General features: G+C 56.6%; 2 protein-coding genes across 3 annotated transcripts; one reads left to right on the top strand and one right to left on the bottom strand.

Annotated features, from left to right (window-relative positions):
* Positions 1 to 3,121: 3,121 nt before the first annotated feature.
* On the bottom strand, positions 3,122 to 21,701 carry CCT7 (chaperonin containing TCP1 subunit 7). Of its 2 annotated transcripts, XM_033059699.1 has the most exons (13): positions 21,597 to 21,701; positions 19,242 to 19,395; positions 17,568 to 17,674; positions 16,287 to 16,412; positions 15,720 to 15,772; positions 14,276 to 14,447; positions 13,165 to 13,329; positions 12,303 to 12,491; positions 11,733 to 11,830; positions 10,138 to 10,270; positions 7,712 to 7,918; positions 4,508 to 4,737; positions 3,122 to 4,397 (listed from the first exon to the last, which is right to left on the bottom strand). In XM_033059699.1, the coding sequence occupies exons 1-12, from the start codon at positions 21,600 to 21,602 to the stop codon at positions 4,510 to 4,512; spliced, it is 1,638 nt and encodes a 545-aa protein (XP_032915590.1). In that variant the 5' UTR covers positions 21,603 to 21,701; the 3' UTR covers positions 3,122 to 4,397; positions 4,508 to 4,509. The 2 variants fall into 2 exon arrangements, with proteins under 2 accessions (XP_032915590.1, XP_032915589.1); XM_033059698.1 differs by having other exon boundaries at positions 3,122 to 4,737.
* A 156-nt stretch (positions 21,702 to 21,857) lies between these two features.
* On the top strand, positions 21,858 to 25,945 carry PRADC1 (protease associated domain containing 1). The gene is made up of 5 exons (XM_033061327.1): positions 21,858 to 21,915; positions 23,119 to 23,219; positions 23,508 to 23,617; positions 24,198 to 24,365; positions 25,424 to 25,945. Exons 1-5 carry the CDS (start codon positions 21,864 to 21,866, stop codon positions 25,542 to 25,544), a joined length of 552 nt encoding a protein of 183 aa, XP_032917218.1. The 5' UTR covers positions 21,858 to 21,863; the 3' UTR covers positions 25,545 to 25,945.
* Positions 25,946 to 26,817: the final 872 nt, after the last annotated feature.

The following is a 26,817-nucleotide window of genomic DNA, read 5'->3' as shown; positions in this document are numbered from 1 at the left end:
GTGCCTGAATGCACAAAATGTTGAACCCCAAAACGCCTGTGAGAAGCTCCTGCAGCCCAGGACATCCCCAGGATGAGCTCCCCAGCACCGGGACCAGCTCCCTGCCGTGCCCACCGTGGCTTTACCTCCACCCCGGGGAGGCTGGGACACTCCAAACCCAGGGGCAAGAGGAGCAAGGGATGCCCCGACCAGCAAAAAACCACCCAGCAAAGCTGCAGCCCCCGGGGACCATCCGGCCCCACCCAGGGGAGATGTCACCACCACAGTGCAGGGACTTGGGAAATTCCCTCAAAAACAGAAACCAGAAACAAAGTATGTATTTATTTCTATAAAGAGAAGAAGGAAACAAAAAGATTTTAAAGGAGAATTATATACTCAGCATGTTTATACACTCTATGCTTAAAGACTCTGGTGGCCCAGAGTGGTGGCCCCAGCCCGAGGTGGCAGCTCTGGGTTTGTGGTGCCTGGAGCCTCTCCCGGCTCCTCGGGCCGTGGGGAGGCTGAGGATGAGCTGATGGAAAGGGTTGAGGACTCTCAGAGAAGCCTTTGTGCCGGTGGTTGTTGTGGTGACTCTGTGCCATCCCTCACTGCCAGCAGGGTTTTGGAAGGGACAGCAGCAGCCTGGCCTGGATTTGGAGTTTGGTGCATCCCAAGAGCAGATCCAGCCTCTCCTGGGGCATTCCCGAAAATTCCAGCTCAGCAAAGCCACCTTTTTACAGAAATCCTCTGAGGACACGGCCTTGGGCAGGTTCAAGGATTAGAAGATGGAGAGTGGGGGTTTCTCCCTGTTTTGCTTGGCCTTCAATGGATCCCTTCCTCCTCCTCCTCCTCCTCCTCAGCTGGGGATGAAGGCAGCGGGCACAGCCCCAGCAGTGGTGGCAATGAGGGCCCTCCTGCTGGCTCCTAATTGCCCAGCTCGTTAACGAGCTCATTAAGGGCTCTGAAATGTCAGCTGGGTCCTGCTGTGAGGTCCCCCAGGGCTCTGTCCCCACAGCCACGCTGGCCCTGGGTCAGGAGCCTCGGCCCCATTTCCTCTGAGCGATGGGAACACAGAAATCCCAAATTTCCTGGGAAAGCCTTCAAACCACACAGCACATCCAGCTCAGCCCCTCGGGAGAAGTGCCAAGGGGCTCTGCAATGACAATCCCCAGTGCAGTGCAGGGATCTGGGCAGAGGAGTGGGGTCAGTGGGGTCAGTGGGGGTCACTGGGGTCACAGCGATGGCCAGGGCTGGCAGGGGCTGCACGGACAATGGTTCTGCAGGACCAGTTTGGGGGAGATTTATTCCTTTTCCCAAAGTTTCCCCATGGCTGACATTGCCAGCATCACCCTTCCCCTGGGTTTGGGTGCTGGTCAGGGATTTCAAGAGAACAACATCACCAAAGCCCAGAGCTGTCCCAAATCCACGTTTTTGTGTCTCCCTGTGTTGGATTTCAGTGGTTTCCAAGCCCCAGGAGTGCTCTGGGGATCAGCTCCTGCCTTACCCCTCTGCCTTGGGGCTCCAGGCTCTTGGGGATTGAGGGAAAGGGGAGCCCCAGGCTGGCTCTGCCCAAGCAGGATTTCAAACCTTTGTCCCTCTTCTTGTCCCTGCTGCCACCAAGGGCACAGTGGTGGCAGGGGTTTGTCTGGATTCTCCAAACGAGCCTGGATTTAGGGAGGACAGAACAAAAAGGACCAGAAGTGTTGGTGATGGCTCCTGGAGTGGTTAACAAATGTTTTCCTTCAGCTTTTAGGGGAGGCCCCAGCCCAGGAGCTGGAGTGTTGCTTCAGCCTCCTTCTGGGGTGGAGCAAAAGCATTTGGGAATTGGTGCCAAATGAGAAAATGCTTTAAAAGGGGAAAGCAGGGAGCAGGGAGGTTTGGGAAACAGAGATGGGCTGTTGTGAGGTGGTGATGGACCTGCCCCATCAGCAGGAGGCAAAATAATCCTGGGGAGGCTGGGAGAGCACTGAGCAAAAGCTGCTGCAGCAGCCAGGAGAGAAAACTGCCCAAAAGCAAGGGAAAAAAGGAATTTTCCAATGCAGCCTCGGGACTGAGCCCCGTGGAGGGGAGCGAGGCAGGCTGGGGCCGGGGACAAGTGGGTGCAATGCTCTGGGGCAGTTTTGGGAAGGGAAGGGAAGGGGTGATGCACAGTTGCTTCGAGATAATCAGAGGAGATAATCAGTGCAGAGATAGAGATATATAAATCCAGGAACTGGAACCATTCCCTGCAGCCCTGGATGGGCTGAGGGGCCCTGTACAGCCACCTCCCCTCCCCAGGGTTCCCGTGGCCTCCCAAGTTATTTTTTTAACTCTATATAAATTTAGGTCTATTTTAGTCTTTCTGCAGCGATGTGCCAGTGTCTGGAGAACCAAACATCCCTTTTTTCCCCCATGCCCTGGTCCCTTGATGCTAAACCAGGCCCTTGGTGCGAGATCTGCTGGAGGTGAGGGCTGGGAGGGGGAGCTGTGCTGGGAGCAGGGCCCAGCTCTGCCCAGGAGTCCGTGGTTTTAGCACTTTGGTTGGAACTCTCACCTGTAGACGCACTTTGATGTTGTTGCTTTGAAACTTTGGCAAGTGTAAACAATGTGTATTTAAAGAATTACAGAGAAACAACCCCCAGCCAAGCGTGTAAAGAGCTATTTTATGATTCAGTGTTGAATAAAGACTCTGGAGATCCAGCTGGGTTTTCACTCTGGTCACACTGGACCCGCACCAGTGACACCAGTTGGTGTTTGGGACATACTGGGAGTGTCCTGACTCCCTCTGCAGGTCTGTGGGCTCCACTGGTCTGGCATTACAGGGCACTGGGACAAACTGGGATACAGGGGCAGCATGGGGGGAGCACTGAGGGTGCTGAGAGCACCCAGAGCAGCTGTGGCTGCCACCCTGAGCCTCCTCCCATGAAGCAAACTGGAAAATGAGAATGCCCCATTGGGCAAGAGCCAGTTGAGATGTCCCTGAGCAGCTCAGAGCTCCAAGCACACACAGAGCTGCTCCATCCCAGAGCACTCCTGGGATGTGCCTGCAGCCTGCCCTGCTCTCCAGCACAGCTCTGAAACACAGCAAAAAACAAAAAGATGGAACTCCAGTCCTGAGGTCTCACCGTGTGGAATGAAGCAGAGAACAGAGCACAGCCCAACCTGCCACAGAGACAAACTGGTTTTATTGTGAGCCTGGGCTCAGAGTGCCCAGCAGAACAAAACACAACCAGTATAAATAGGCCCAAAGCCCCTCCCTGTGCTGGCTGCTGCCCCCAGCAGGGAAATGCTCCAGGGAATGCCCAGGGCAGGGCCAGGAGCTGCCTCTGCCCAAACCCAGCCGGGGCTGCACTGATTACTGCGGTGTTTAACGAAGGGATGCCCTCAGTGGCTGTGGACAGGAGCTGCCTCTGCCCAAATCCAGCCAGTGCCACACTAATTACCAGGGGTTTAATGAAGGAATGACCCTCAGTGGCTGTGGGCAGGGGCAGCCTCTGCCCAAATCCAGCCAGTGCCACACTAATTACCAAGGGTTTAACGAAGAGATTCCTTCAGTGGTTGTGGGGCTGGCCTGGGGCAGGAGCAGCCTCTGCCCAAACCCAGGTGGGACTGTCATTAATTACCAAGGGTTTAATGAAGGGATGCCCTCAGTGGCTGTGGACAGGAGCTGCCTCTGCCCAAACCCAGCCAGGGCTGCACTAATTACCAGGGGTTTAAGGAAGGGATTCCTTCAGTGGCTGTAGGGCTGGGCTGGGGCAGGAGCAGCCTCTGACCAAACCCAGACAGGGCTGCCATTAATTACCAGGGGTTTAACGAAGGATGCCCTCAGTGGTTGTGGGGCCGGGCTGGGCTGGGCTGGGCTGTGGGCAGAGGCAGCCTGTGACAGACCCCAGGCAGGACTGTCACTAATTACCGCAGGTTTAACGAAGGATGCCCTCAGTGGTTGTGGGGCCGGGCTGGGCTGGGCTGGGCTGGGGCAGGAGCAGCTCTGACAGACCCCAGGCAGGACTGTCACTAATTACCGCAGGTTTAACGAAGGACACCCTCAGTGGTTGTGGGGCCGGGCTGGGCTGGGGCAGGAGCAGCCTCTGTCAGGACTGTCACTAATTACCATGGTGTTTAACGAAGGACACCCTCAGTGGTTGTGGGGCTGGGCTGGGCTGTGGGCAGAGGCAGCCTGTGACAGACCCCAGGCAGGACTGTCACTAATTACCATGGTGTTTAACGAAGGACACCCTCAGTGGCTGTGGGGCCGGGCTGGGCTGGGCTGGGCTGGGGCAGGAGCAGCTCTGACAGACCCCAGGCAGGACTGTCACTAATTACCGCAGGTTTAACGAAGGACACCCTCAGTGGTTGTGGGGCCGGGTGTGGGCAGAGGCAGCCTGTGACAGACCCCAGGCAGGACTGTCACTAATTACCGCAGGTTTAACGAAGGACACCCTCAGTGGCTGTGGGGCCGGGCTGGGCTGGGCTGGGCTGGGGCAGGAGCAGCTCTGACAGACCCCAGGCAGGACTGTCACTAATTACCATGGTGTTTAACGAAGGACACCCTCAGTGGTTGTGGGGCCGGGTGCGGCCGCGGCCCCGCGCAGCGCCGGGCGCTCCCTCCACGCTGGAGCGGGGGTTGCGGATGGTCTCGTCCACGGACACGATCAGGCACGCGGCCTCCGAGGCGGCCGTCAGCGCGTTGATCCGCACCACGGCCGGCTCCCACACGCACGCCGAGAAATTGTCAGCGATGTCCTCGTTGGTCACGTCCACGCCGTACCACATCCCGCCCTGGGGACACAGGGACAGAGGGGACAGGGATCAGTGACACTGCCACCCTGGGGACAGGGATCAGTGCCACATCCCGCCCTGGGGACACAGGGGACAGGGATCAGTGACACTGCCACCCTGGGGACAGATCAGTGCCACATACTGCCCTGGGGACACAGGGACAGATCAGTGACACTGCCACCCTGGGGACACAGGGACAGAAATCAGTGACACTGCCACCCTGGGGACACAGGGACAGGGACCAGTGCCACATCCCGCCCTGGGGACACAGGGACAGGGATCAGTGACACTGCCACCCTGGGGACACAGGGACAGGGACCAGTGCCACATCCCGCCCTGGGGACAGAGGGGACAGATCAGTGACACTGCCACCCTGGGGATAGGGATCAGTGCCACATCCCACCCTGGGGACACAGGGACAGATCAGTGACACTGCCACCCTGGGGACAGAGAGATCAGTGCCACATCCTGCCCTAGGGGAGAGAGGGGACAGAGATCAGTGACACTGCCACCCTGGGGACAGATCAGTGCCACATACTGCCCTGGGGACAGAGAGATCAGTGCCACATCCTGCCCTAGGGGAGAGAGGGGATAGAGATCAGTGACACTGCCACCCTGGGGACAGATCAGTGCCACATCCCGCCCTGGGGACAGAGGGGACAGAGGGACAGAAATCAGTGACACTGCCACCCTGGGGACAGATCAGTGCCACATCCTGCCCTGGGGACACAGGGACAGGGACCAGTGCCACATCCCGCCCTGGGGACAGAGGGGACAGAGGGACAGATCAGTGCCACATCCTGCCCTGGGGACAGAGGGACAGAAATCAGTGACACTGCCACCCTGGGGACACATCAGTGCCACATCCTGCCCTGGGGACACAGGGACAGAGAGATCAGTGCCACATCCCACCCTGGAGACAGAGGGACAGGGACCAGTGCCACATCCTGCCCTGGGGACAGAGGGACAGAGGGATCAGTGCCACACCCCACCCTGGGGATAGAGGGGACAGGGATCAGTGCCACATCCCGCCCTGGGGACACAGGGACAGATCAGTGCCACATCCTGCCCTGGGGACAGATCAGTGCCACATCCCACCCTGGGGACACAGTCCCGGGGCTGGTGGGCCTTAGGGACAGGCTGGGAGGGAAGGGCAGGCAGAGGAGAAGGGAGAGGCTGGAGCCTCCCTCCTTTTGCTGTTTGAGGAAAACACAAAAAGCCCAAACCGAGAAGTGTTTGCTTTCAGCCACCAGTGCAGCCACACTTCATGAAGAGGGAGCCTGTTCCAGTTTAGGATCACAGAGTCACCGAGGCTGGAAAAGCCCTCCCAGACCATGCAGTCCAAGCTGTGCCCAATCCCCACCTTGTCACCAGCCCAGAGCACTGGGTGCCACCTCCAGTCCTTCCCTGGACACCTCCAGGGCTGGGCACTCCGTGGGCAGCCCCTTCCATGACTGGGTTTTGCACCCTCATTGTGGGGCACTGCCCCATCAGCAGCAGCAGGGTGAAACGTGCTGGAGTGACAGAACCACTGGATCTCCACAGGAGCAGCACTCAGCACCTGCAGCTCCTGTGTAAAATGCTCAGCTCAGCCAACTCCTGCACTCTGCTCTTCCATGTTTAACACAGCAGCTCCTGACAAATGATGCTTTGAGAAGCAAATCACAACTCCCAGCTGGGATCAAAGGGAAAACAGCTCCTTTGCATTTACAGCAGCCTGTGCCAGGCCCACAGCTGATGGCAAACAAACACGGTGTTTAATCCAAGGGGACACGGCTGGGCCGAGTTACAGCCTCTGACAGGCTCCAGGAGAAAGGAGTCACACACACTGAACCACAGAACAACCAGGCTGGAAGAGACCTCCAAGATCATCAAATCCAACCCCTAAAACCTCAACTAAACCATGGCACTGAGTGCCACACCCAGTCTTTTTAAACACACCAGGGATGGTGATTGCACCACCTCCCCAGGCAAAGCATTTATATTCTCTATTACAGTAATTTCACCATTATAAACCACACTGAGAATGAGCCACACTTCTGGTTTTCAGCAACTTTTCATTCTCTGTCCATACACAAGCCACACCTGATTATAAGCTGCACATTACAATGCAGAGTGTGATAAAAGGTGTCTGTTCTGTCACCATCTGTTGAGGGTGGGGGCAGTGATCCTGATCTCCCTGGGAGATATTCTGCTAATGGGCATCCATTGAAACCAGGCAGGGCATTGTTCTTTATCTTTTCACAGCCCATCCTTCCTCCAGCCAGTCATTGTCTGCTCATGGCCATTGAGTCCCACTGTGGCACTGATAAAATTACTGCATCCCATTGGGAGTTGCTCCAGCCAGGGGGAAGACCCAAGCCTTTCCTACCAAGATAAAAACTGAGATTCTGAAACACCAGGGGAGCCCTTTTTCCACTGTATTCCAGAGGAAAACTGGACTTCTCCACATCATCCCTGAGCCTTTGGAAGGAAACTGCACCTTGTACAGGAGCACTGCTCCAGCTGAGCCACATCTGTCACTGCAGGAGGATGCAGCCACCATGGAATGGGACTGCTGCCAACACCCTGCCTGACAGGTGTCAGGCTGTACTCTGACTGTGTCAGGGTTTGGGGTTTGTTCTTTGTAGTACTGTATTTCTATTTTAATTTCCCTAGTAAAGAACTGTTATTCCTAATTCCCATATCTTTGCCTGAAAGCCCCTTGATTTCAAAATTATAATAATTTGGAGGGAGGGGGTTTACATTCTCCATTTCAGAGAGAAGCTCCTGCCTTTCTCAGCAGACACCTGTCCTCCAAACTAAAACAGCAACTTTTCATTCTCTGTCCATATATAAACCACACCTGATTATAAGCCGTACTTTGGGTTTGGACCAAAATTTTAGTCAAAATGGTGCAGCTCATAATGGTGAAAAACTTCTAACACCCAAGCTCCAGTCCCTTGGCCCCGTGTCCCCGGGCTCCAGGCCCCACCTGTGCGTGCTTGGCCCGCAGCTTGTTGAGGATGTTGGTGGCGTCGAAGCCGGCGTTGTCGCAGAGCTGCCGCGGGATGATCTCCAGGGCCTTGGCGTAGGCGCCGATCAGCAGCTGCTGCTTGCCCGGGATGGTGCGCGAGTAGTCCCGCAGGTACTTGGAGAGCTCCATCTCGATGGCCCCGCCGCCTGCCACCACCGAGTCGTTCTGCAGGGACACGGGGCTCTGTCAGGGCTGGGGAGGCAGATCTGCCCTGGAGGGATGGCCCCTGAACTGTGATCAGCTTATCTCAACCCTCCTGGAGGGATGGCCCCTGAACGGGCTGTGATCAGCTTATCTCAACCCTCCTGGAGAGATGCCCCTTACGGGGGTGATCAGCTTATCTCAACCCTCCTGGAGAGATGTCCCTTAGGTGGGGTGATCAGCTTATCTCAACCCTCCTGGAGAGATGTCCCTTAGGTGGGGTGATCAGCCTATCTCAACCCTCCTGGAGAGATGTCCCTTAGGTGGGCACATCCTCAATCCAAGAGCTCTCAGTGATCCCACCATGCCCATGGTCATCCTTTGTAACCCACTGGTCTTTCCCCCTCAGTACCACCCTTGCTTTCCCCCATAAAACCCCCAGCTTTTCCCCCAGTTCCCTAGGGAGCTGCTGTCCCTGACCCCCTTCAGAGAGCTGCTGGATAATAAAGGAACTCTGGAATTTGCCTTGCAATGGTTCTCTGTCCCGAGTCAGCCTGGGACAGCCTCGAAAGCAGGGCTGCAATCACTGAGCTGCAATCACTGAGCTGCAATCACTGAGCTGCAATCCCTGATCAGAGCTGCTGAGGTTTGTCTGGTGGCCAGAGACCAGCCAGGAGACCCCAGCAGCCTGTCCCCTGTGGGACCCTCTCTCTGGGAAGGCTGTGGCTTTACAGGCCAGGCAACAGAACCCCCCAGCCATCAACAGCCATGCACAGCCTGGGTGCTGCTGTCCCTGGGCTGTGTCACAGCACTGCTGGCAGTGGCAGGGACAGGCCAAGAACCTCCAGGGACAGCTCCAGCAGCTCAGCCCAGCTGTGCACAGGACAAAGGGGGGTTTGGGGACACTACACCCAAATTGAGGGATGGCAGCTCACAGAAATTTCCCTTCCATAAAGCATCCAAACCAAAGGTACTGGCAGCAGCACCATGCAGCTCAGTTCTGCTGTTAAGGAGATCAGGGCCTTCTGTCTAAAATCAAGAGCTCCAAAAATCCTGACATGATTCTCCTCAGCCCCTCAGGACATGCAGCCTCAGAGCTGCTCTTAACCAGAAGCCATTCCTACAGCCACAGGTTTTTGTGCAACCCAGAAACACCCAGAGCTGGCAGTGTCACCCAGGACCAAACACACACCCAGAGAGGCCCTGGACATCTCTGGTGCCCCCAGCCTGCCCCCAGAGCCAGGGCACTGCCATGCCCTCAGACTGGGCACCCACAGAGGGGTCAATGCCTTTTTGGGCATGGACACACACGTGCCATCAATCTGCTGTTCAGTGTCCTGAAGCACAGCCAGGTTATTTATTGTTCCCTCGAGGGTGGGGGATGGAGCAAGCACGAGGTCCAGCTGCACAGAAGTGCAGGCAAAGCCCAGGCGTGCCTGGAAAGCAGCTGGGAACGCTGCCAGAGCCAGCTGAGCAGCCAAGGAACTGCCCTTGAGTGATGCAGGGGATGAGCTCCCCTCACACAGCCCTCAGCCCAGCCCAGCGAGTGAGGAGGCTCCAGCAGCTCTGCCTGTGCCAAGGCACAAAGCCAGGGCTTGGGATGACTTTATGATGTTTGTACATCCCCAATTGTCTGTGCTGTTGGTGTTGGATATTGAGTTCTGCAGTTTCAGACTGATTCCAGGAGTGAGGGGCAGACAAGAGGTGCAGATTTGTTACCAGACTGCACTTGCTCCCCAGAACCCTTCTCACAGACTGGGCTGTCTGCAGTGGGCAGCAGGAGAGAGCTCTCCTTTGCTTCTGGTTAGTTTTTCGGGCTAGCTGAGACACAGAAATTCCCTGAACTGTGGCCTTTTTTCCTTTTTCTTGGAATTGTCTGAACGTGCTCTGAACTGCAAACCCAGAGGAGCACTGGGAGCTCACACCAGGCCTGGCCTGGGCTGTGACATTTCCCAGCACCAAAAAAACTAAAAACAGAGTGAGCTGGGCTGCAACCCATGGAAGGGACTCTTCTGAATTTTTCAGAATAGAGAGGTATCAGCAGTGAGAGGTTCTGCTGTTCATTGCTCATTTTTGTGCTGGGGAGTGCTCTGCCTGTTAAATAAACAGGTTTTTTCTACTTCTCTCCAAGGAACTATTTCCCTGAACCAGCTGGGGAGGGCCTGATGGGATCTGTTTCCTAGGGGGAGCCCACTGAGAGGTCTCCCAAAGCCCAAATCAGCCAGCAGGGCAGGGCAGCTCACCTTGATGGCTCTCCTGACGATCATGATGGCGTCGTGCAGCGAGCGCTCCGTCTCCTCCATGAACTGCTCGGCGCCCCCGCGCAGGATGATGGTGCACGTCTTGGCCTTGGGGCAGCCCGTGAACAAGTTGTACCTGCCACAGGGAGGGGGTGGGCATGGGGAGGCTGCTGCTGGGCACCCAGGGAGGCAACAGAGCCAGCCCTGTGCCCCTCTGATGTGGGTTGTAACACAGGATGTGACCAAAAGTGTCTGTTGTGTCACCGTCTGTTGAGACCAGGTGGGGCAGTGATCCTGATCTCTGTGGGATATCTCTGTTAATGGACAAGCTGCTAAAAACCAGCTGGGGCAGTGTTCTTTATCTCCATGGGAGATACCTTCTGTTAATGGTAATATTTTATAAGCCAGGCAGGGCAGTGTTCTTTATCTTTTCACAACCCATCCTTCCTCCAGCCAGTCATTTTCTGCTCATGGCCATTGAGTCCCACTGTGGCACTGATAAAATTACTGCATCCCATTGGGAGTTGCTCCAGCCAGGGGGAAGACCCAAGCCTTTCCTACCAAGATAAAAACTGAGATTCTGAAACACCAGGGGAGCCCTTTTTCCACTGGATCCCAGAGGAAAACCAGACCCTTCCACATCACCACTGGAGCTTTGGAGGAAACTGCACCTTGTACAGGAGCACTGCTCCAGCTGAGCCACATCTGTCACTGCAGGAGGATGCAGCCACCATGGGATGGGACTGCTGCCAACACCCTGCCTGACGGGTGTCAGGTTGTACTCTGACTGTGTCAGGGTTTGGGGTTTGTTCTTTGTAGTGCTGTATTTCTATTTTAATTTCCCTAGTAAAGAACTGTTATTCCTAATTCCCATATCTTTGCCTGAGAGCCCCTTGATTTCAAAATTATAATAATTTGGAGGGAGGGGGTTTGCATTCTCCATTTCAAAGAGAGGCTCCTGCCTTTCTCAGCAGACACCTGTCCTCCAAACCAGGACACCCTCACAGCCACAGTGGGTCCTGAGGAGCAGCCAGGGAATGCAGAAGTGAAATTCCAGCGAAATCTGTTCTCTTCCTGCTGCCAGGAATTCCCTGACCTGCTGCTCCCAGTCTGGCAGGAGCACAGAGTGCAGCCTCAAACAGGACTGCTCCTCCAGCAGCAGGAAGGACCACACTGTACTGTCCCCAATGACAGGGAAGTGTCAAGTGGGACATCACAAAAGTGCCACCATCAACCCCAAAAAGTGGTGGTTTTCCATTACAAATGCTACAGTACCACAGAAGTGCCATTATTAACCCCAAAATGTGATTGTTTTCCATTGCAAATGCTACAGCACCACTGTGTTCTTACAAGGCACTGCAGAATAAATGTGTATTTTTAAAAGCATTTACAAGAGGGATCTCAATGAAATCTTGCACCTGCCCCCTCCCTCAGCCTCAAAAAGCAGCTTTTGGCTACAATAAAATAGACATTTTTTAAACAATCTTGTTTTCATCTCAACAGCTTGAGAGATGTTGACCCTGCCAATGCTCTGAGCCCAACTTTTCCACCCCCCATGAGAAGGCTTGCACAGCACTATTTGCAGCTGGTGTTTTTACCTCTCTCCCCCAATCTGGGTCTCCTCAAAGAGCTCACAGCGGCCCAGCACATCATCTGACAGGGCATTGACACTGGTCTGGATGGATCCCCCACAGGCCTGCAGGGAATGGAGACAAACATGCAATTACCAGTGCTGACAACCCACACCAACCTCTGCAGGGACAGCCCAGCTTTGGGCTGGGGCAAACCCACCCTGCAGATTCAGGAAAACCCTCCCTCCCCTCCTCTAAAGGAGCCAGGCCAACCCTCAACAGCAAAATAAGTTTATGCAGCTTCAAGGTGCTGACACACAGGTTCCAAAGTCCAGGAGATACACAAAGAAAGCTCAGGGAAAAAAAATAAAAATTCATGCTGGAACAGGGAAGAACTCAGGAAAATAAATCTCTACTGATGCACTGATCAGATTTTTATATAAAACACCACACTGTCAGTGTGTGACTGCTCAGCCCACCAAGGAACAGCCTTGTCCTTTCAAATCCCTGGAAGGAGCAGTGAGAGCAGTGTTTGGGAATGCCCAGCCTGGGGGGCAGAACTGAGCAGAGGCTTTCCTCCAAGCCAGGGGAGCTCACCATCATGGTCCTCTTGAGATCCTCCTCTGGGACACGGCCAGCACAGAACATGTCCCTGTCTGCAAAGTACTGGGTGGCCACGTCCCCAATGGGGAGCTTGGACAGCACCACCTTGGCTCCTGACTTGTGGATTTTGTCCAGTTTGTCATACAGGATGTTCCACTCTGCATCCACGATGGCCTGGTAATCCTGGCAGGAGAGAGGGACACGTGTTCCTGTCACAGGGATGCCCCAGGTGCAGCTGCCAGGAGTGCCCTGCTCCCTGCACTGCCCAAATGCTGCTTGAACCTGAGCCTAAGGCCACCAGCACAGAGCTGGGGCAGGGTGACAGCTCCCAAATGTGTCCTGAACCTGCTGTGACTCCCAGCCTGCTGCACCCTCACCCCACAGGGCAGCACAACCCACCAGGTGCTCCCAAAGGTGAGGGATGGGCAGAAACTCCTTTAGCATGGAATGGTTTGGGTGGGAAGGGACCTTTTAAAGGTCATCCATGGGCAGGGACACCTTCCACCATCCCAGGGTGCTCCCAGCCCCAATGTCCAACCTGGCCTTGGACACTGCAGGGATCCAGGGACAGCCCCAGCAAATCTGGGAATTCCAGCCCAGGCAGGAATTCCTTCCCCACATCCCAGCCCAATCTCCCCTTTCCCAGTGAAGCCATTCCCTGTGTCCTGTCCCTCCAGCCCTTGTCCCCAGTCCCTCTCCAGCTCTCCTGGAGCCCCTGCAGGGACTCTGAGCATTCCCTGGCATTTTCCCTTCTCCAGGGGAACATTCCCAGCTCTCCCATCTCAGCCTCACCTGGGCTGTTGGCCCCAGGTGTGGCAGGGATGAGGAAGCAGCCCAGGCTCCCCTGTGCTCTCACCTCCACTGTGTTCACTCTGATCTCAGCATTGTCCTTCTCAGCTTTCAGCTCCAGCTCCACGTTGAGCAGGGCGATTTTGGGGGACTGGTACTTCTTGGGCTGCATCTCAAACCCAGCATAGGAGAAGGTTTTCTTAAAGGCAACTCCAGCCACCAGCTGTGAGTCCTGGAACAAAAGGCATTTGCCTCAGGCTCAGCCCTCAGGTTTTCTGCACAGGGTTAAGAACAACTCCCACAGGACACTCCCTGCCCCCAGAGCCTCATTTGCAGAGCCTTCCCTGCACTGTCTCCTTTATTAACCCACTTTCAGAGGAAACAAGCAGCAAGGATTTCTTTCAGCTCACAAAACAGCTTCCTCTCTATCCCTCAGAACTCAGCAGCCAAAAGCTCCTCACACAACCTGAAGATCAAGGAATGGAGCAATCAGTTCTCTCCCTGATCTCCCTCCCCTTTGAACTTCTGATATTTCTCATCCACAGCCCCACTGGGGGCTGGTTTTTGCTCTGGTTTGTCTTTCCAAGCTCCACCACCTCCTCCCAGATTTTCTGCAGCAGGACAGGCCTGTCCATCACCATTCCCTGAGCTCCTCCATTTCCTGGGTGTAGAAATCAGGATGTGCATCTCCCTCTCCTCTGGGGCTGCCCCACAGCCAGGAACAATCCCCCACCACATATCCACACACAACAGCTTTTCCAGCACTGTGGCATAAATCACATTTCCACCTGCCCTGCCACCACCACACCAGTTTCAGGAGGTTTTCCTTGCACTTTTCCAACCCAGTAATTCTACACACAGCCAGGAATTTTGGATCCAGAAGTAACAAAGACTTCCACAAAAACAGAAACATAACTTATTTGCAGAGAGAGAAATGGAATTTTATCAGTAACTTTTGCTGCAGTGAGGTGAAGAGTGTACTTAGCTCAAAAACCACAAACTCTACCTAAGGAAAAGAAACCCAGCCCTGTCTGCCAAGCTTCCTCCTCACACCAACAGCTTAGTTCCACTTTGGGAATTCCCACCAGGCACTGTCAAGCCAGGCTGCACTTCTGCTAGAGCCAGGCACCACCAGAGCTGGGATCCCTGTGCCCCATCCCTTCAGGAACTTCACTTACTTCCAAAGCTCCTCCTTGCACCTTCTTTATCCCAATCATCTTGAGCTGTAACAAGTCATCCAACATCATCACAGCATCCACAACCATCTTGGAGAAGAACTCCTTGCTCTGGGAGATCAGCTTGGAGCTCAGGGCTGTGGCTGCACACTTTTCCAGGAGACTCCTCTGCTCACTGCAGGAAAGGGAAAGCAAAGCTTTGGTTCCCTGCCAGATCTTTTCACAAGCCCCAAACACCCTACGTGGCTTCCTGAATCACAGGTTTGGGCTGGAAAATACCTTGGAGATCAATCAGCCCAGCACTGCCAGGGCCAGCACTGCCCCCTGTCCCAAGTGCCACATCCACAGGGATCTGAAATCCCCACAGGGATGGGACTGCACCCCTGCCCTTTCCATGGAGAAATTCCCCAATTCCCACCCTGAGCTGTTCCCTGTGTCCTGTCCCTGTTCCCAGATCCCAAATCCCCCCGGTGTCCCCTCCTGGCAGGGAGTTGTGCAGAGCCACAAGGGCCCCCTGAGCCTCCTTTTCTCCAGGCTGAGCCCTCCCAGCTCCCTCAGGAATTCTCCAGCCCCTCTGTCTTGTCATGAGGGGCCCAAAATCCTCTGTGACAGAGGCAAAGCTCAGTTCCCTGCTGTCATGGGAGAACAAGGCACAAATCCCAGACTGACAAATCCCAGGCTCCTCTTTACAGCTCGAGCATCAGCCCAGCACTGATGAGGCTGATCAGCTTTTATGGACCTAAAATCAGAAAAGTGCAGGTGCTTTCCTTCCTCCCAAGGCAGGAAGATGATTCTGTAACCCTCCAAAGGCAGCAGTTCCCTCAAGCACTAACTCAGGTAATAAATGTGCAGCAGGGTGGGTGACACAGAGAGATGTGGATCCACTCTATTTCCCATCACAGAACCACATTTGGCTTTTTTCCAGCATTTTTTTAGCATCTGGTTTGGACAACCCATTTTTGTTTATCCAAGATGCTTATGCAGTTGAAATATTTCAAATTAACTGCAGATATCAACAGGGTCAAGCAGACAAGAGCTTAAATTCCAGGGAGGAAAGGAACTGCAGCATTCTCACCTCAGCTGAAGGGATCACTGCTATGAGCATCTACCTTGGGCTATGACAGCTAAAAAGGGATCTGATGCTCAGGGAACTGCTGAGATTTAAACTGCCACTGACTGCAGCAAGAGCTCCAAGAAAAAGGAAATCAGGCCACTTATTTTGGTGCCCAGCTCCCTCCACGAGCACTGGGAGACACTGCCCTACATCATCCCTGCAGCCAAGGGAGAGCACTGCCCCTGGAGGAGCAGGGAATTCCAGGGAAATTGGGAACATCCCCAGTGTGGGGCTGCAGCTCCAGGTCCCAGCTCAGCACAGAACTCAGGAGCAGCCTCAGAGCAGCTGGGTGGAGCCCAGAACACAAGCAGGGCACCTCCAAGGGAAACTTACTCTTTATCCTCCTTCTTCACAGAGACAGCGATGTCTTTGATCTTGTTCACAGCCTGGCAAAAAGGCAACAGCTGCATTAATGATTTATTCTCCTGAGCTGGTGAGATCTCCAGCCTCTCTCTTTGTATTTTATCTTTTGTTCTCTGCTCCAACGTCACTGGAGTTTCAGGGGTTTAAGCTATTCCACCCCTGCCAGGGCAGTAATTCCAGGGAACACACCAATAAATGAGGAGTGGGAGGAGGCTCAGAGCTGCTGTTTCTGTTTTCAGCAGAGATCCTGGCAATCAAAGGGCTGTTGAGGAGTGAACCTCCAAAAATCACCTTAATGAGACCAAGAGGCTCCAGGGGACATCTGGTTTACTAAAAAGCAGCAGAGAACAGGAGAATGGGGAATGAGTTTCCCATTTATCCCTCCTTCCCTGGGAAAATCCCCAAAGGAAGCTGCAGCGTGGCAGAGGTGCAGGCTGGCAGTAGGAGATGGCTGGGGCACTCCCCATGCCCATTCCCATTCCCTGGCAGTGTCCCTGTCCCTGTGGGGTGGCCCAGAGCTGTCCCCCCGTGCCTCACCAGCTGCGTGGCCGTGCGGAAGGCGCGGATGATGATCTGGGGATGGAGCCCCTCCTCCACGTAGGGCTTCACCTGCTTCAGGAACTCAGCAGCCAGCAGGGTCACAGACGTGGTGCCATCACCCACCTGCACGGACAGGGGACAGTGTGTCACCCTCCTCACATTATCACCCTCACAGTGTCACCCTCACAGTGTCACCCCCACGCTGTACAGGCCACCTGAGAGCAGCTGCAGAGCCCCTCCAGAGATTCCAGGGAAACCAGAGCTCAGGATTTTCTCTGCTCTCAAATTTGTGGCTGAATTCCTCAGTGATTCAGAGCAGTCTGGATGGGAAGGGACTTCAAAGCCCATCCAGTGCCACCTCTGCCATGGCAGGGACACCTCCCACTGTCCCCAGTGTCCAGCCTGGCCTTGGACACTCCAGGGATCCAGGGGCAGCCCCAGCAAATCTGGGAATTCCAGCCCAGCCCCTCCCCATCCTCCCAGGCAGGAATTCCTTGCCCAGATCCCAGCCCAATCTCCCCTTTCCCAGTGAAGCCATTCCCTGTGTCCTGTCCCTCCAGCCCTTGTCCCCAGTCCCTCTCCAGCTCTCCTGGAGCCCCTGCAGGGACTCTGAGCATTCCCCGGCATTTTCCCTTCTCCAGGGGAACATTCCCAGTTCTCCCAGGCTGGCTCCAGGGCAGGCAGAGCCAGTCCCAGCACTCCATGAGCAGTTCCCAGTGCCAGAGCCCAGTTTCAGCTCTGGCACTACCAGGCCCAGCCAGGCTCAGCTCTGGCACAGCTGTGGCACTGCCAGGCCCAGTCAGGCTCAGTTCTGGCACAGCCAGGCCCAGCTCTGGTACTGCCAGGCCCAGCCAGGCTCAGCTCTAGCACAGCTCTGGCACTGCCAGGCCCAGCCAGGCTCAGCTCTAGCACAGCTCTGGCACTGCCAGGCCCAGCCAGGCTCAGCTCTGGCACAGCTCTGGCACTGCCAGGCCCAGCCAGGCTCAGCTCTGGCACAGCTCTGGCACTGCCAGGCCCAGCCAGGCTCAGTTCTGGCACAGCTCTGGCACTGCCAGGCCCAGCCAGGCTCAGTTCTGGCACAGCTCTGGCACTGCCAGGCCCAGCCAGGCTCAGCTCTGGCACAGCTGTGGCACTGCCAGGCCCAGCCAGGCTCAGCTCTGGCACAGCTGTGGCACTGCCAGGCCCAGCCAGGCTCAGCTCTGGCACAGCTCTGGCACTGCCAGGCCCAGCCAGGCTCAGCTCTGGCACAGCTCTGGCACTGCCAGGCTCCCCTCCCACCTCTGCATCCTGGGACTTGGCGATGTCCACCAAGGTCTTGGCGGCCGGATGGACGACGTCCAGCAGCTTCAGGATGGTGGCCCCGTCGTTGGAGATGGTGGCTTTGCCTGGGTTCAGGGAGAAAAGGAAGTTAAACACAGCTCTTCACTGCCAGGGGTAAAGCCCTGTCTCTGGGGGCTCCCAGGAGAGCTCAGCAGGTTCCTCTGCTCCACCAGAACTGAGACCTTTCAGCCCAATTGTGTAGCAGGTTCAGGCTGACAGCAGAACAACTTTCCACACCAACAAAGGTTTGGAATTCATTTCCCTCTTCTCAACAGCTTCCCCAGACAGATAAAACCATATTCTAGTCTGAGACTCATGAAAAAAGGGCCTAGAAATCATGTTAGTTATTAGATAAATTTAAATCCAATTATCCTTTTGAACAAGGATTTTATTACAGCTCCTATTTGTACAAACTACTTGAAGACAACACTTTTCACTCCACCCTTCAGGAACAAAAATATTGAATAATTTGTTTGGTGACTTCTTACACGTGTTTTCAGAATGAGGGCATTCAAGACTCTGCTTCTCCTGGGGCATGGACCTGCACTGGATACATCCAACCCCACTGACAGCAGGGGCAAATAGGGAATCCCAGGCTGGACTGGCAACTGTCCTTTACTCTACAGGGGACTGGAAATTGTCATTTATTCTATAGGGGACTGGAAATTGTCCTTTACTCTATAAGAGACTGGAAATTGTCCTTTATTCTATAGAGGACATCAATAGTCCTTTACTCTATAGGTGACTGGCAATTGTCATTTTTTCTATGGGGAGTATCAATTGTACTTTATAAGGGACACCAACTGTCATTTATTCTACAGGGGACATCAACTGTCCTTTACTCTATAGGAGACATTAATTGTCCTTTATTCTATAGGGGACATCAATAGTCCTTTACTCTATAGGGGACTAGCAATTGTTATTTATTCTATAGGGGGTATCAACTATACTTTACTCTATAAGGGATACCAACTGTCCTTTATTCTATAGGGTGTATCAATTGTCATTTAATTTTATAGGAGACATTGATTTTCCTGCATTCTACAGGAGACACCAACTGTCCTTTATTCTACAGGGGACAACAACTGTCCTTCATTCCATAGGGGACACCAACTGTCCTTTACAGGGGACAACAACTGTCCTTACTGTCCTTTATTCTACAGGGAACATCAACAGTCCTTTACTCTACAGGGGACATCAACTGTCCCTACTGTCCTTTATTCTACAGGGGACACCAACTGTCCTTTATTCTATAGGGGACACCAACTGTCCTTTACTCCCCAGGGGACACCAGGGTGTCCAAGTGACACCAGGACAGGCCATCAGTGCTGTGAGAGCCGAGCCCAGCGCAGGCTGAGGCTGCTGTATGTGACACCAGTGCCAGTGCAGGGCTGGACTGTGACTGCAGGGCAGGAAAGGCACGGGAATAACTGAGTGAAGGGCACAGGAATAACTGAGTGAAGGGCACAGGGATAACTGAGTGAAGGACACAGGAATAACTGAGTGAAGGGCACAGGGAATAACTGAGTGAAGGACACAGGAATAACTGAGTGAAGGGCACAGGGAATAACTGAGTGAAGGGCACAGGGATAACTGAGTGAAGGACAGGGAATATCTGAGTGCAGGACACACCCCGATCATCCACGATGAGCTTGTCCATGCCGCGCGGGCCCAGCGTGGTGCGCACGGCCTCGGCGATCACCTGGCACGCGTTGATGTTGCTCACCAGCTGCGGGATGCCCTGCGAGGTGTCCGTGCCCTCCTTGAGCAGGATAACCGGAGTGGGCTGCAGGGAGGAGCACAGGGCTGTCATCCCCACCCCACAGACCCCACACACCCCACAGACACAGACCGAAAATACAGATCTGTTGTGATTGCTCTGCTCTTCCCCCTCCCTGGCACTGGGAATTCCACCATAGTCCCGAGGTTCTGAGCTGATGCTGGCCTGGAGGAACCAGAACATGCAGAAATTACAGACACTGAGGAACCAAATCTGGGTGGTGGAAACACCAGAGCAGCTGTGGCTGCCCCATCCCTGGCAGCATCCAAGGCCAGGCTGGATGGGGCCTGGAGCAGCCTGGGACAGTGACGAGCTGTCCCTGCCACTGGATGGGTTTTAAGGTCCCTTCCAACCCAAACCATTCCCAGAGTGCTGCAACCAGCCCACAGGCAGAGCTCAGGCAAAGCCCAAACACAGCCAAAATTTGGGATGCATGGTTTGGAGCAGCTGCCAGCAGGCCCAGAGCAACATTAAACTGTGCTTGTCACACTGAGGGGTCACAAGAACAAAAAAAGGAGAGGGGTCAGTGATGGGCATAAAAAACATCTTTGGGGTCTGGAGCATCCTGCGGGAGCTGGGCCTGGTTAGGCTGGAGAAGGGAAGGCTGAGAGGGGATCCCATCAATCCACACAAATCAATCCACACAAATCAATCCACACAAATCAACCCACACACGGTGATGCCACGAGACTGGTGCCAGGCTCTTTCTGGTGGTGCCCAGCAACAGCACATAAATTAAAACACAGAAGTTCCACCTCAACATGACAAAGAACTCCTTTGCAGGGAGGGTGACAGCATGGGACAGGTGCACAGGGAGGGCCTGGAGTGTCCCCTCTGCAGACATCCCAAACCTGAACACCTTCCTGTGTCACCTGCTCCAGGTGCCCCTGCCTGGGCTGAGCTGAGCCATCTCCAGCCCTGCCTATTCTGTGAGCCTGAAACTTGGAGAGATTTTGTGGAAGAAAACGGACAGCTTTGCTACACACCCAGCAGAGCAGAAACCCCAAGAGAAAAGGAACCGTTTATCCCCGGGGCAAGCAGGGTGGAGACACATCCACCTCCCGCATCACCGCGGGGCTCGGAGCCGGGACCGAGGCCATGGGGCTGCGGGATGGAGCTCGGAGCTGCCCGCTCCCATCCCCTCCAGCACTGCGGGACGGAGCTCGGAGTTGCCGCTCCCATCCCCTCCAGCACTGCGGGACACAGCTCGGAGCTGCCCGCTCCCATCCCCTCCAGGTCTGAGGGATGGAGCTCGGAGCTGCCCGCTCCCATCCCCTCCAGGGCTGCGGGACGGAGCTCGGAGCTGCCCGCTCCCATCCCTTCCAGGGCTGCGGGACACAGCTCGGAGCTGCCGCTCCCATCCCTTCCAGGGCTGCGGAACACAGCTCGGAGCTGCCCGCTCCCATCCCCTCCAGGGCTGCGGGACACAGCTCGGAGCTGCCCGCTCCCATCCCCTCCAGGGCTGCGGGACACAGCTCGGAGCTGCCCGCTCCCATCCCCTCCAGGGCTGCGGGACGGAGCTCGGAGCTGCCGCTCCCATCCCTTCCAGGGCTGCGGGACGGAGCTCGGAGCTGCCCGCTCCCATCCCTTCCAGCACTGCGGGACGGAGCTCGGAGCTGCCGCTCCCATCCCTTCCAGGGCTGCGGGACGGAGCTCGGAGCTGCCCGCTCCCATCCCTTCCAGGGCTGCGGGACACAGCTCGGAGCTGCCCGCTCCCATCCCTTCCAGGGCTGCGGGACACAGCTCGGAGCTGCCCGCTCCCATCCCTTCCAGGGCTGCGGGACACAGCTCGGAGCTGCCCGCTCCCATCCCTTCCAGCGCTGCGGGACACAGCTCCGAGCTGCCCGCTCCCATCCCCTCCAGGGCTGCGGGACGGAGCTCGGAGCTGCCCGCTCCCATCCCTTCCAGGGCTGCGGGACGGAGCTCGGAGCTGCCGCTCCCATCCCCTCCAGGGCTGCGGGATGGAGCTCGGAGCTGCCCGCTCCCATCCCTTCCAGCCCGGCCCCGGCGGGGCGCGGCCCCGGCACAGCCCGAGCACGGCCAGGCCTGCGCGCCACGGCGGCTCCATCCCCGCGGCCCAAGCCGCCGCCAGCCCTCCACAGGCGGTCCGTGGGGCGCGGCGGGGACACGGCGGCCCGGGCAGGCCGGCGGGACGCGGGGACAGCGGCGGATGGCGGCGGATGGCGGCGGATGCGGGGGGCACTCACCATCATCGCGGCGGCTGCTCGCTCCCGGCCCCCCCACAATGCACCGCGCACGCCCAGAACCTTCCCGGGGGCGGGCGGGGAGCACAATTTGGCAGGGAGGGAAATGCAATGGAGCACTATTTGGCAGCGGACACCGCGGTGACAGCGAGCTGCCCGCGCCGCCTCGCGCGTGATTGATGGCGGCGCTGACCAATGGGAAGGAGCGCGGTGGGACCGTGCGCCAATGGGGAGCGTGGGTCGGGCCGGGGGGCGGGGCGCGGCGCAGCCATGCTGCTCTGGCTCTGGCTCTGGCTCTGCGTCTGCTGCTGGCCGGCCCGCGGTGAGTGAGCGACGGGGGGACAGAGGGAGGGACGGAGCGGGGACAGCGCCCAGGCCCGCGCCCCGACCTCCGGACCTCGAACATACCCCGAGTATCCCGGCCTGGCCGCATCCCCGCTTGGCGCACCCTGATCCGGGTGCGTTCCCCCTCCCGTGTCTCTATCCCGGTCTATTCCCCTCCCGTGTCTCTATCCCGGTCTATTCCCCCTCCCGTGTCTCTATCCCGGTCTATTCCCCTCCCGTGTCTCTATCCCGGTCTATTTCCCTCCCCTATCCCGGTCTATTCCCCCTCCCGTGTCACTATCCCGGTCTATTCCCCTCCCATGTCTCTATCCCGGTCTATTCCCCTCCCGTGTCTCTATCCCGGTCTATTCCCCTCCCGTGTCTCTATCCCGGTCTATTTCCCTCCCCTATCCCGGTCTATTCCCCCTCCCGTGTCTCTATCCCGGTCTATTCCCCTCCCATGTCTCTATCCCGGTCTATTCCCCTCCCATGTCTCTATCCCGGTCTATTCCCCCTCCCGTGTCTCTATCCCGGTCTATTCCCCTCCCATGTCTCTATCCCGGTCTATTCCCCTCCCGTGTCTCTATCCCGGTCTATTCCCCTCCCGTGTCTCTATCCCGGTCTATTCCCCATTTCCCCTCGGTGCTCCCCCCTCATTGCGTTTCTTCTCCTCCATCCCAATCCTTTGCATTTCCTTTCCTGCATCCCTGTGTGGGTGCATTTCCCCTCCTCATCCCAGTCCTGGAATTCCCTCCCTGCACCCTGCCCTAGCTGTGTTTGCCCGCCCAGCTCCCCGATCCCGCAGCATTTGCCCCTGGTGCAGTGAGGGTTTCCCCTCTGGGCTGTGATCCCGGTGCATTTCCCATCACTGCTCCCCACTCCACTGCATTTCCTGCTGCATCCCAGTGCAAGCACATTTCCCCTTGGTGCCTTGTGATCCTGGTGTGTTTTTTCTCTGGATGCCTATCACCCCTGTCCCACAGCACCCAATGCCACCCCCATCCCCTCTCAGCCCTGGGAACTGCCACATCTGCCCTTGCACACCCCAAAACCTTCGGGGCATTTTGGCTCCTGGGCCAGCCAGGATTTGGCATTGCTGAAGGGCATGTTCTCTCCCCCATCATTCAGGAGTGATAACTGAGACTTTTCCCCTTTTTCAGGGATTTTTCCTTTTCTCTGAGCTCTGTCCTTTCACCCCCAGGTTTACGCATCCATGAATATTTGTACTTCCAAGTGCTGAGCCCCGGAGACATCCGCTACATCTTCACTGCCACCCCAGCCAAGGATTTTGGTGGTGTGTTTGTAAGTATTAAAAACTGAATTTGTCATTTGGGTCCCTCCACCACAATGCTGCTCCTTGGGACTGGGTGATTTGGAGTTTTGATTAAAATGGAGCTCATCGCTCTTCCTCAAGCATCCTCGGCCTCAGCAGGATTCCAGAGGTGGGGATTGGCTGCAGGGCTGGCTCTGTACCTGGGAGCCCAAAATCTGCCCCAGAGCAGCCCCCAGGGGGATGAGCAGGGTGTGGGGTGGCTGGGGAGGGGCAGCAGCTCCAGAACCCCCGGCTCACCCCTGCCTGTCTCCTCGGAGAACACAAGGTACGAGCAGATCCACCTGGTCCCGGCGGATCCTCCGGAGGCCTGCGGAGAGCTCAACAATGGGGTCTTCATCCAGGACCAGATCGCCTTGGTGGAGAGGGGGTAGGTCTGGTGTCATGGGAGCTGCTGGGCAGGAGGGGAGCCCTGCTCACATCTCCCCATCACCTCCAGATGCTTTCTGTGGCTTTCCCCTACACAGATAAACCAGGGAAATGGGAGGGTGTTCCTACCCTGGAGAATTACATCTTGTATTTTTTAGGTAGAAAAAAAACCCTGTCTGGGTTCAGATTGAGACAGAGGAGGTTTAGATTACACAGTGGGAAAGAACTCCTCTCTGTGAGAGTGATGAGGCCAGGGCACAGGTTGCCCAAAGAAATCCTGGATGCCTCATATCCCTGGAGGTGTCAAAGGCCAGGTTGGACACTGGGGCTTGGAGCACCCTGGGGTAGTGGAAGGGGTCCCTGCCACGGCAGGGAGTGGAACTGGAGCTTTAAGCTTTAAACCATTCCAAGATTTTCTTTCCTATTTTTTTAGGGGTGTGGGTGGCTTGTGCTTAAAATAGAGACTCAGAGGAGTGGGGTTAGGAGGAGGTGTGGAGTCAGGGAGACAATCCCTGGTTTGGGTGTCTCCAGGCACGGGCAGGCTTTGGAGCTACCACCAGGGTGTGATCTCTGTGCCACAGGGGCTGCTCCTTCCTGTCCAAGACACGAGTGATCCAGGAGCACGGCGGGCGCGCCGTCATCATCGCCGACAACGCCTACGACAACGACAGCTTCTACATCGAGATGATCCAGGACAGCTCCCGGCGCACGGCCGACATCCCCGCGCTCTTCCTGCTGGGCAGGGACGGGTACGTGCCCAGAGTGCCCTGCCAGGGTGGCACAGCTCCCAGCCATGGCCAGTGACAGCCTTGTCCCTCACACAGGGAGGTCCCAGCGGTCAGTGTGGCCCTGCTGGCCTTTGGGAGCCGTGTTTTTCAGGGAGGTCCCAGCAGTCAGCGTGGCCGTGCCAGGCTTTGGGAGCTGTGTTTGTCAGGGAGGTCCCAGCGGTCAGCGTGGCCTGCTGGGCTTTGGGAGCTGTGTTTTTCAGGGAGGTCCCAGCGGTCAGCATGGCCCTGCCAGGCTTTGGGAGCCATGTTTTTCAGGGAGGTCCCAGTGGTCAGTGTGGCCCTGCTGGCCTTTGGGAGCTGTGTTTGTCAGGGAGGTCCCAGTGGTCAGCATGGCCCTGCCAGGCTTTGGGAGCCGTGTTTTTCAGGGAGGTCCCAGTGGTCAGTGTGGCCCTGCCAGGCTTTGGGAGCCGTGTTTTTCAGGGAGGTCCCAGTGGTCAGTGTGGCCCTGCTGGCCTTTGGGAGCCGTGTTTTTCAGGGAGGTCCCAGTGGTCAGTGTGGCCCTGCTGTGCTTTGGGAGCCGCGTTTTTCAGGGAGGTCCCAGTGGTCAGTGTGGCCCTGCTGCGCTTTGGGAGCCGTGTTTTTCAGGGAGGTCCCAGCAGTCAGCGTGGCCCTGCTGGGCTTTGGGAGCCGTGTTTTTCAGGGAGGTCCCAGTGGTCAGTGTGGCCGTGCCAGGCTTTGGGAGCCGTGTTTTTCAGGGAGGTCCCAGTGGTCAGCATGGCCCTGCCAGGCTTTGGGAGCCGTGTTTTTCAGGGAGGTCCCAGCGGTCAGTGTGGCACTGCTGGGCTTTGGGAGCCGTGTTTTTCAGGGAGGTCCCAGCGGTCAGTGTGGCCCTGCTGGCCTTTGGGAGCTGTGTTTTTCTGGGAGGTCCCAGTGGTCAGTGTGGCCCTGCCAGGCTTTGGGAGCTGTGTTTTCCATGGATTCAGCCCTGGTTAAGGGCAGGGTTGTGTCTGTGCTCGGTGTGGCTCTGCTGTCCCAGCCCTGGCAGTTGGGAACAGTCACCCCTCCCTCTCTCCCTGCAGGTACATGATCAGGCGCTCCCTGGAGCAGCACGGGCTCCCCTGGGCCGTCATCTCCATTCCTGTCAACGTCACCAGCATTCCCACCTACGAGATGATGCAGCCCCCCTGGACCTTCTGGTAGCAGCCAAAGGCTGTGGTGCATCAAGGACTTCCTGGTGGATCCCAGGATCCTGCCCTAAGGACCAGGTTTGAGGAAGGATCCCAACATGCTGCAGAGATCCCGCTGGACTCAGGCACAGGGAGATCCTTCTGCTGGCACCGGTGTGTGGCCCAGGGCAAACACCAGTGCCAGGGAGAACCTTGAGCCTGGCACCGAGCTGTGACTGTGTGGGAGGGAGGTGAGGGCCCAGAGCAGGCCAGCACTGCCCAGGAAACACTTGACCTTGTGCTGCTGATTTGGAGGGGTGCAGGGCTGGCAGGGATGGGGGAGAGCGATGCAGGCTTGGTCTGTACCAGCAGGGCTCACCTGATGTCTGTATATTTTTGTCTGAGCTAATGAAGTCTGATTAAGTTTTAGAGAAAGGGAAGTTTCTCTTTTATTTCTGGCAGTCAGCAGATGAAGGGATAAATCTCATCCCCAAATTTTTTCCTAGTTGAATTCCCCAAGTACCTCCTGCAGCTGGGGCAGGGCTCGGTCAGAGCCTCACAGACAGCACAGCCTCCAGCTTGGGTCCCCAAGGGTGGGCTGGTCACAAATCCAGAGCCCACACTCACACAGCTGTCTGCTCCCCCAGCCCCAGAGGCGTGTCCCCACAGGAGCAGCCCCTCTCTGCACTCAGCACCCACCAACACAAAGCACAGGTCCCCAGCTGTCACCAGTCTCGGTTTATTAGGAACACTGAAGGGGATGTGGCCCTGGGATGGCTGGGGACAAGCAGCAGGAGGCAGGGCTGGCAGTGATGGCAGTGTCACAGGTGTGCCACCCTCAGTCCCACAGTCCAGCTCCCAAGAATCCATGGAGGAAGAGAATAACCCTGGGTGCATCCCTGACCTGCTGCCCGTTGTCACTTGGAGCCGTGCTGTCCCTCCAGGGACACTGCAGGCTGTGGCCTTGAGGGTGGCAGCATGGGATGGATGACAAGGGGACATCCAGGGGGCCACTGTGCACTGGCACATCTCCATGTGGCAGCACTGGGAGCAGGGGAGCAGCCAGCACACACCCAGCCCACGCTGCATCCCTGGGCACGGCTGCTCCTGCACAGGCACATCCTCACCCCATGGCCGGCTGGAGGGAGGGACAACTCCCTCCTGCAAAACCCAAAATGTCCTCTGGATTTGGGATGGCACCACAGCCCAAGTCAGCTCCTGACATTCTCCATCCCCAGGCGGTGCTGCAGTCACTGCCCAGGGCTCTGTGTCATGGGAAGGATGGGCTGAGCTGGGAAGGCTCAGCT

This window comes from Catharus ustulatus, chromosome 5 (assembly GCF_009819885.2).
Source record: "Catharus ustulatus isolate bCatUst1 chromosome 5, bCatUst1.pri.v2, whole genome shotgun sequence".
NCBI classification, from domain to species: domain Eukaryota; kingdom Metazoa; phylum Chordata; class Aves; order Passeriformes; family Turdidae; genus Catharus; species Catharus ustulatus.
This window is presented reverse-complemented; position numbering and strand designations above follow the sequence as displayed.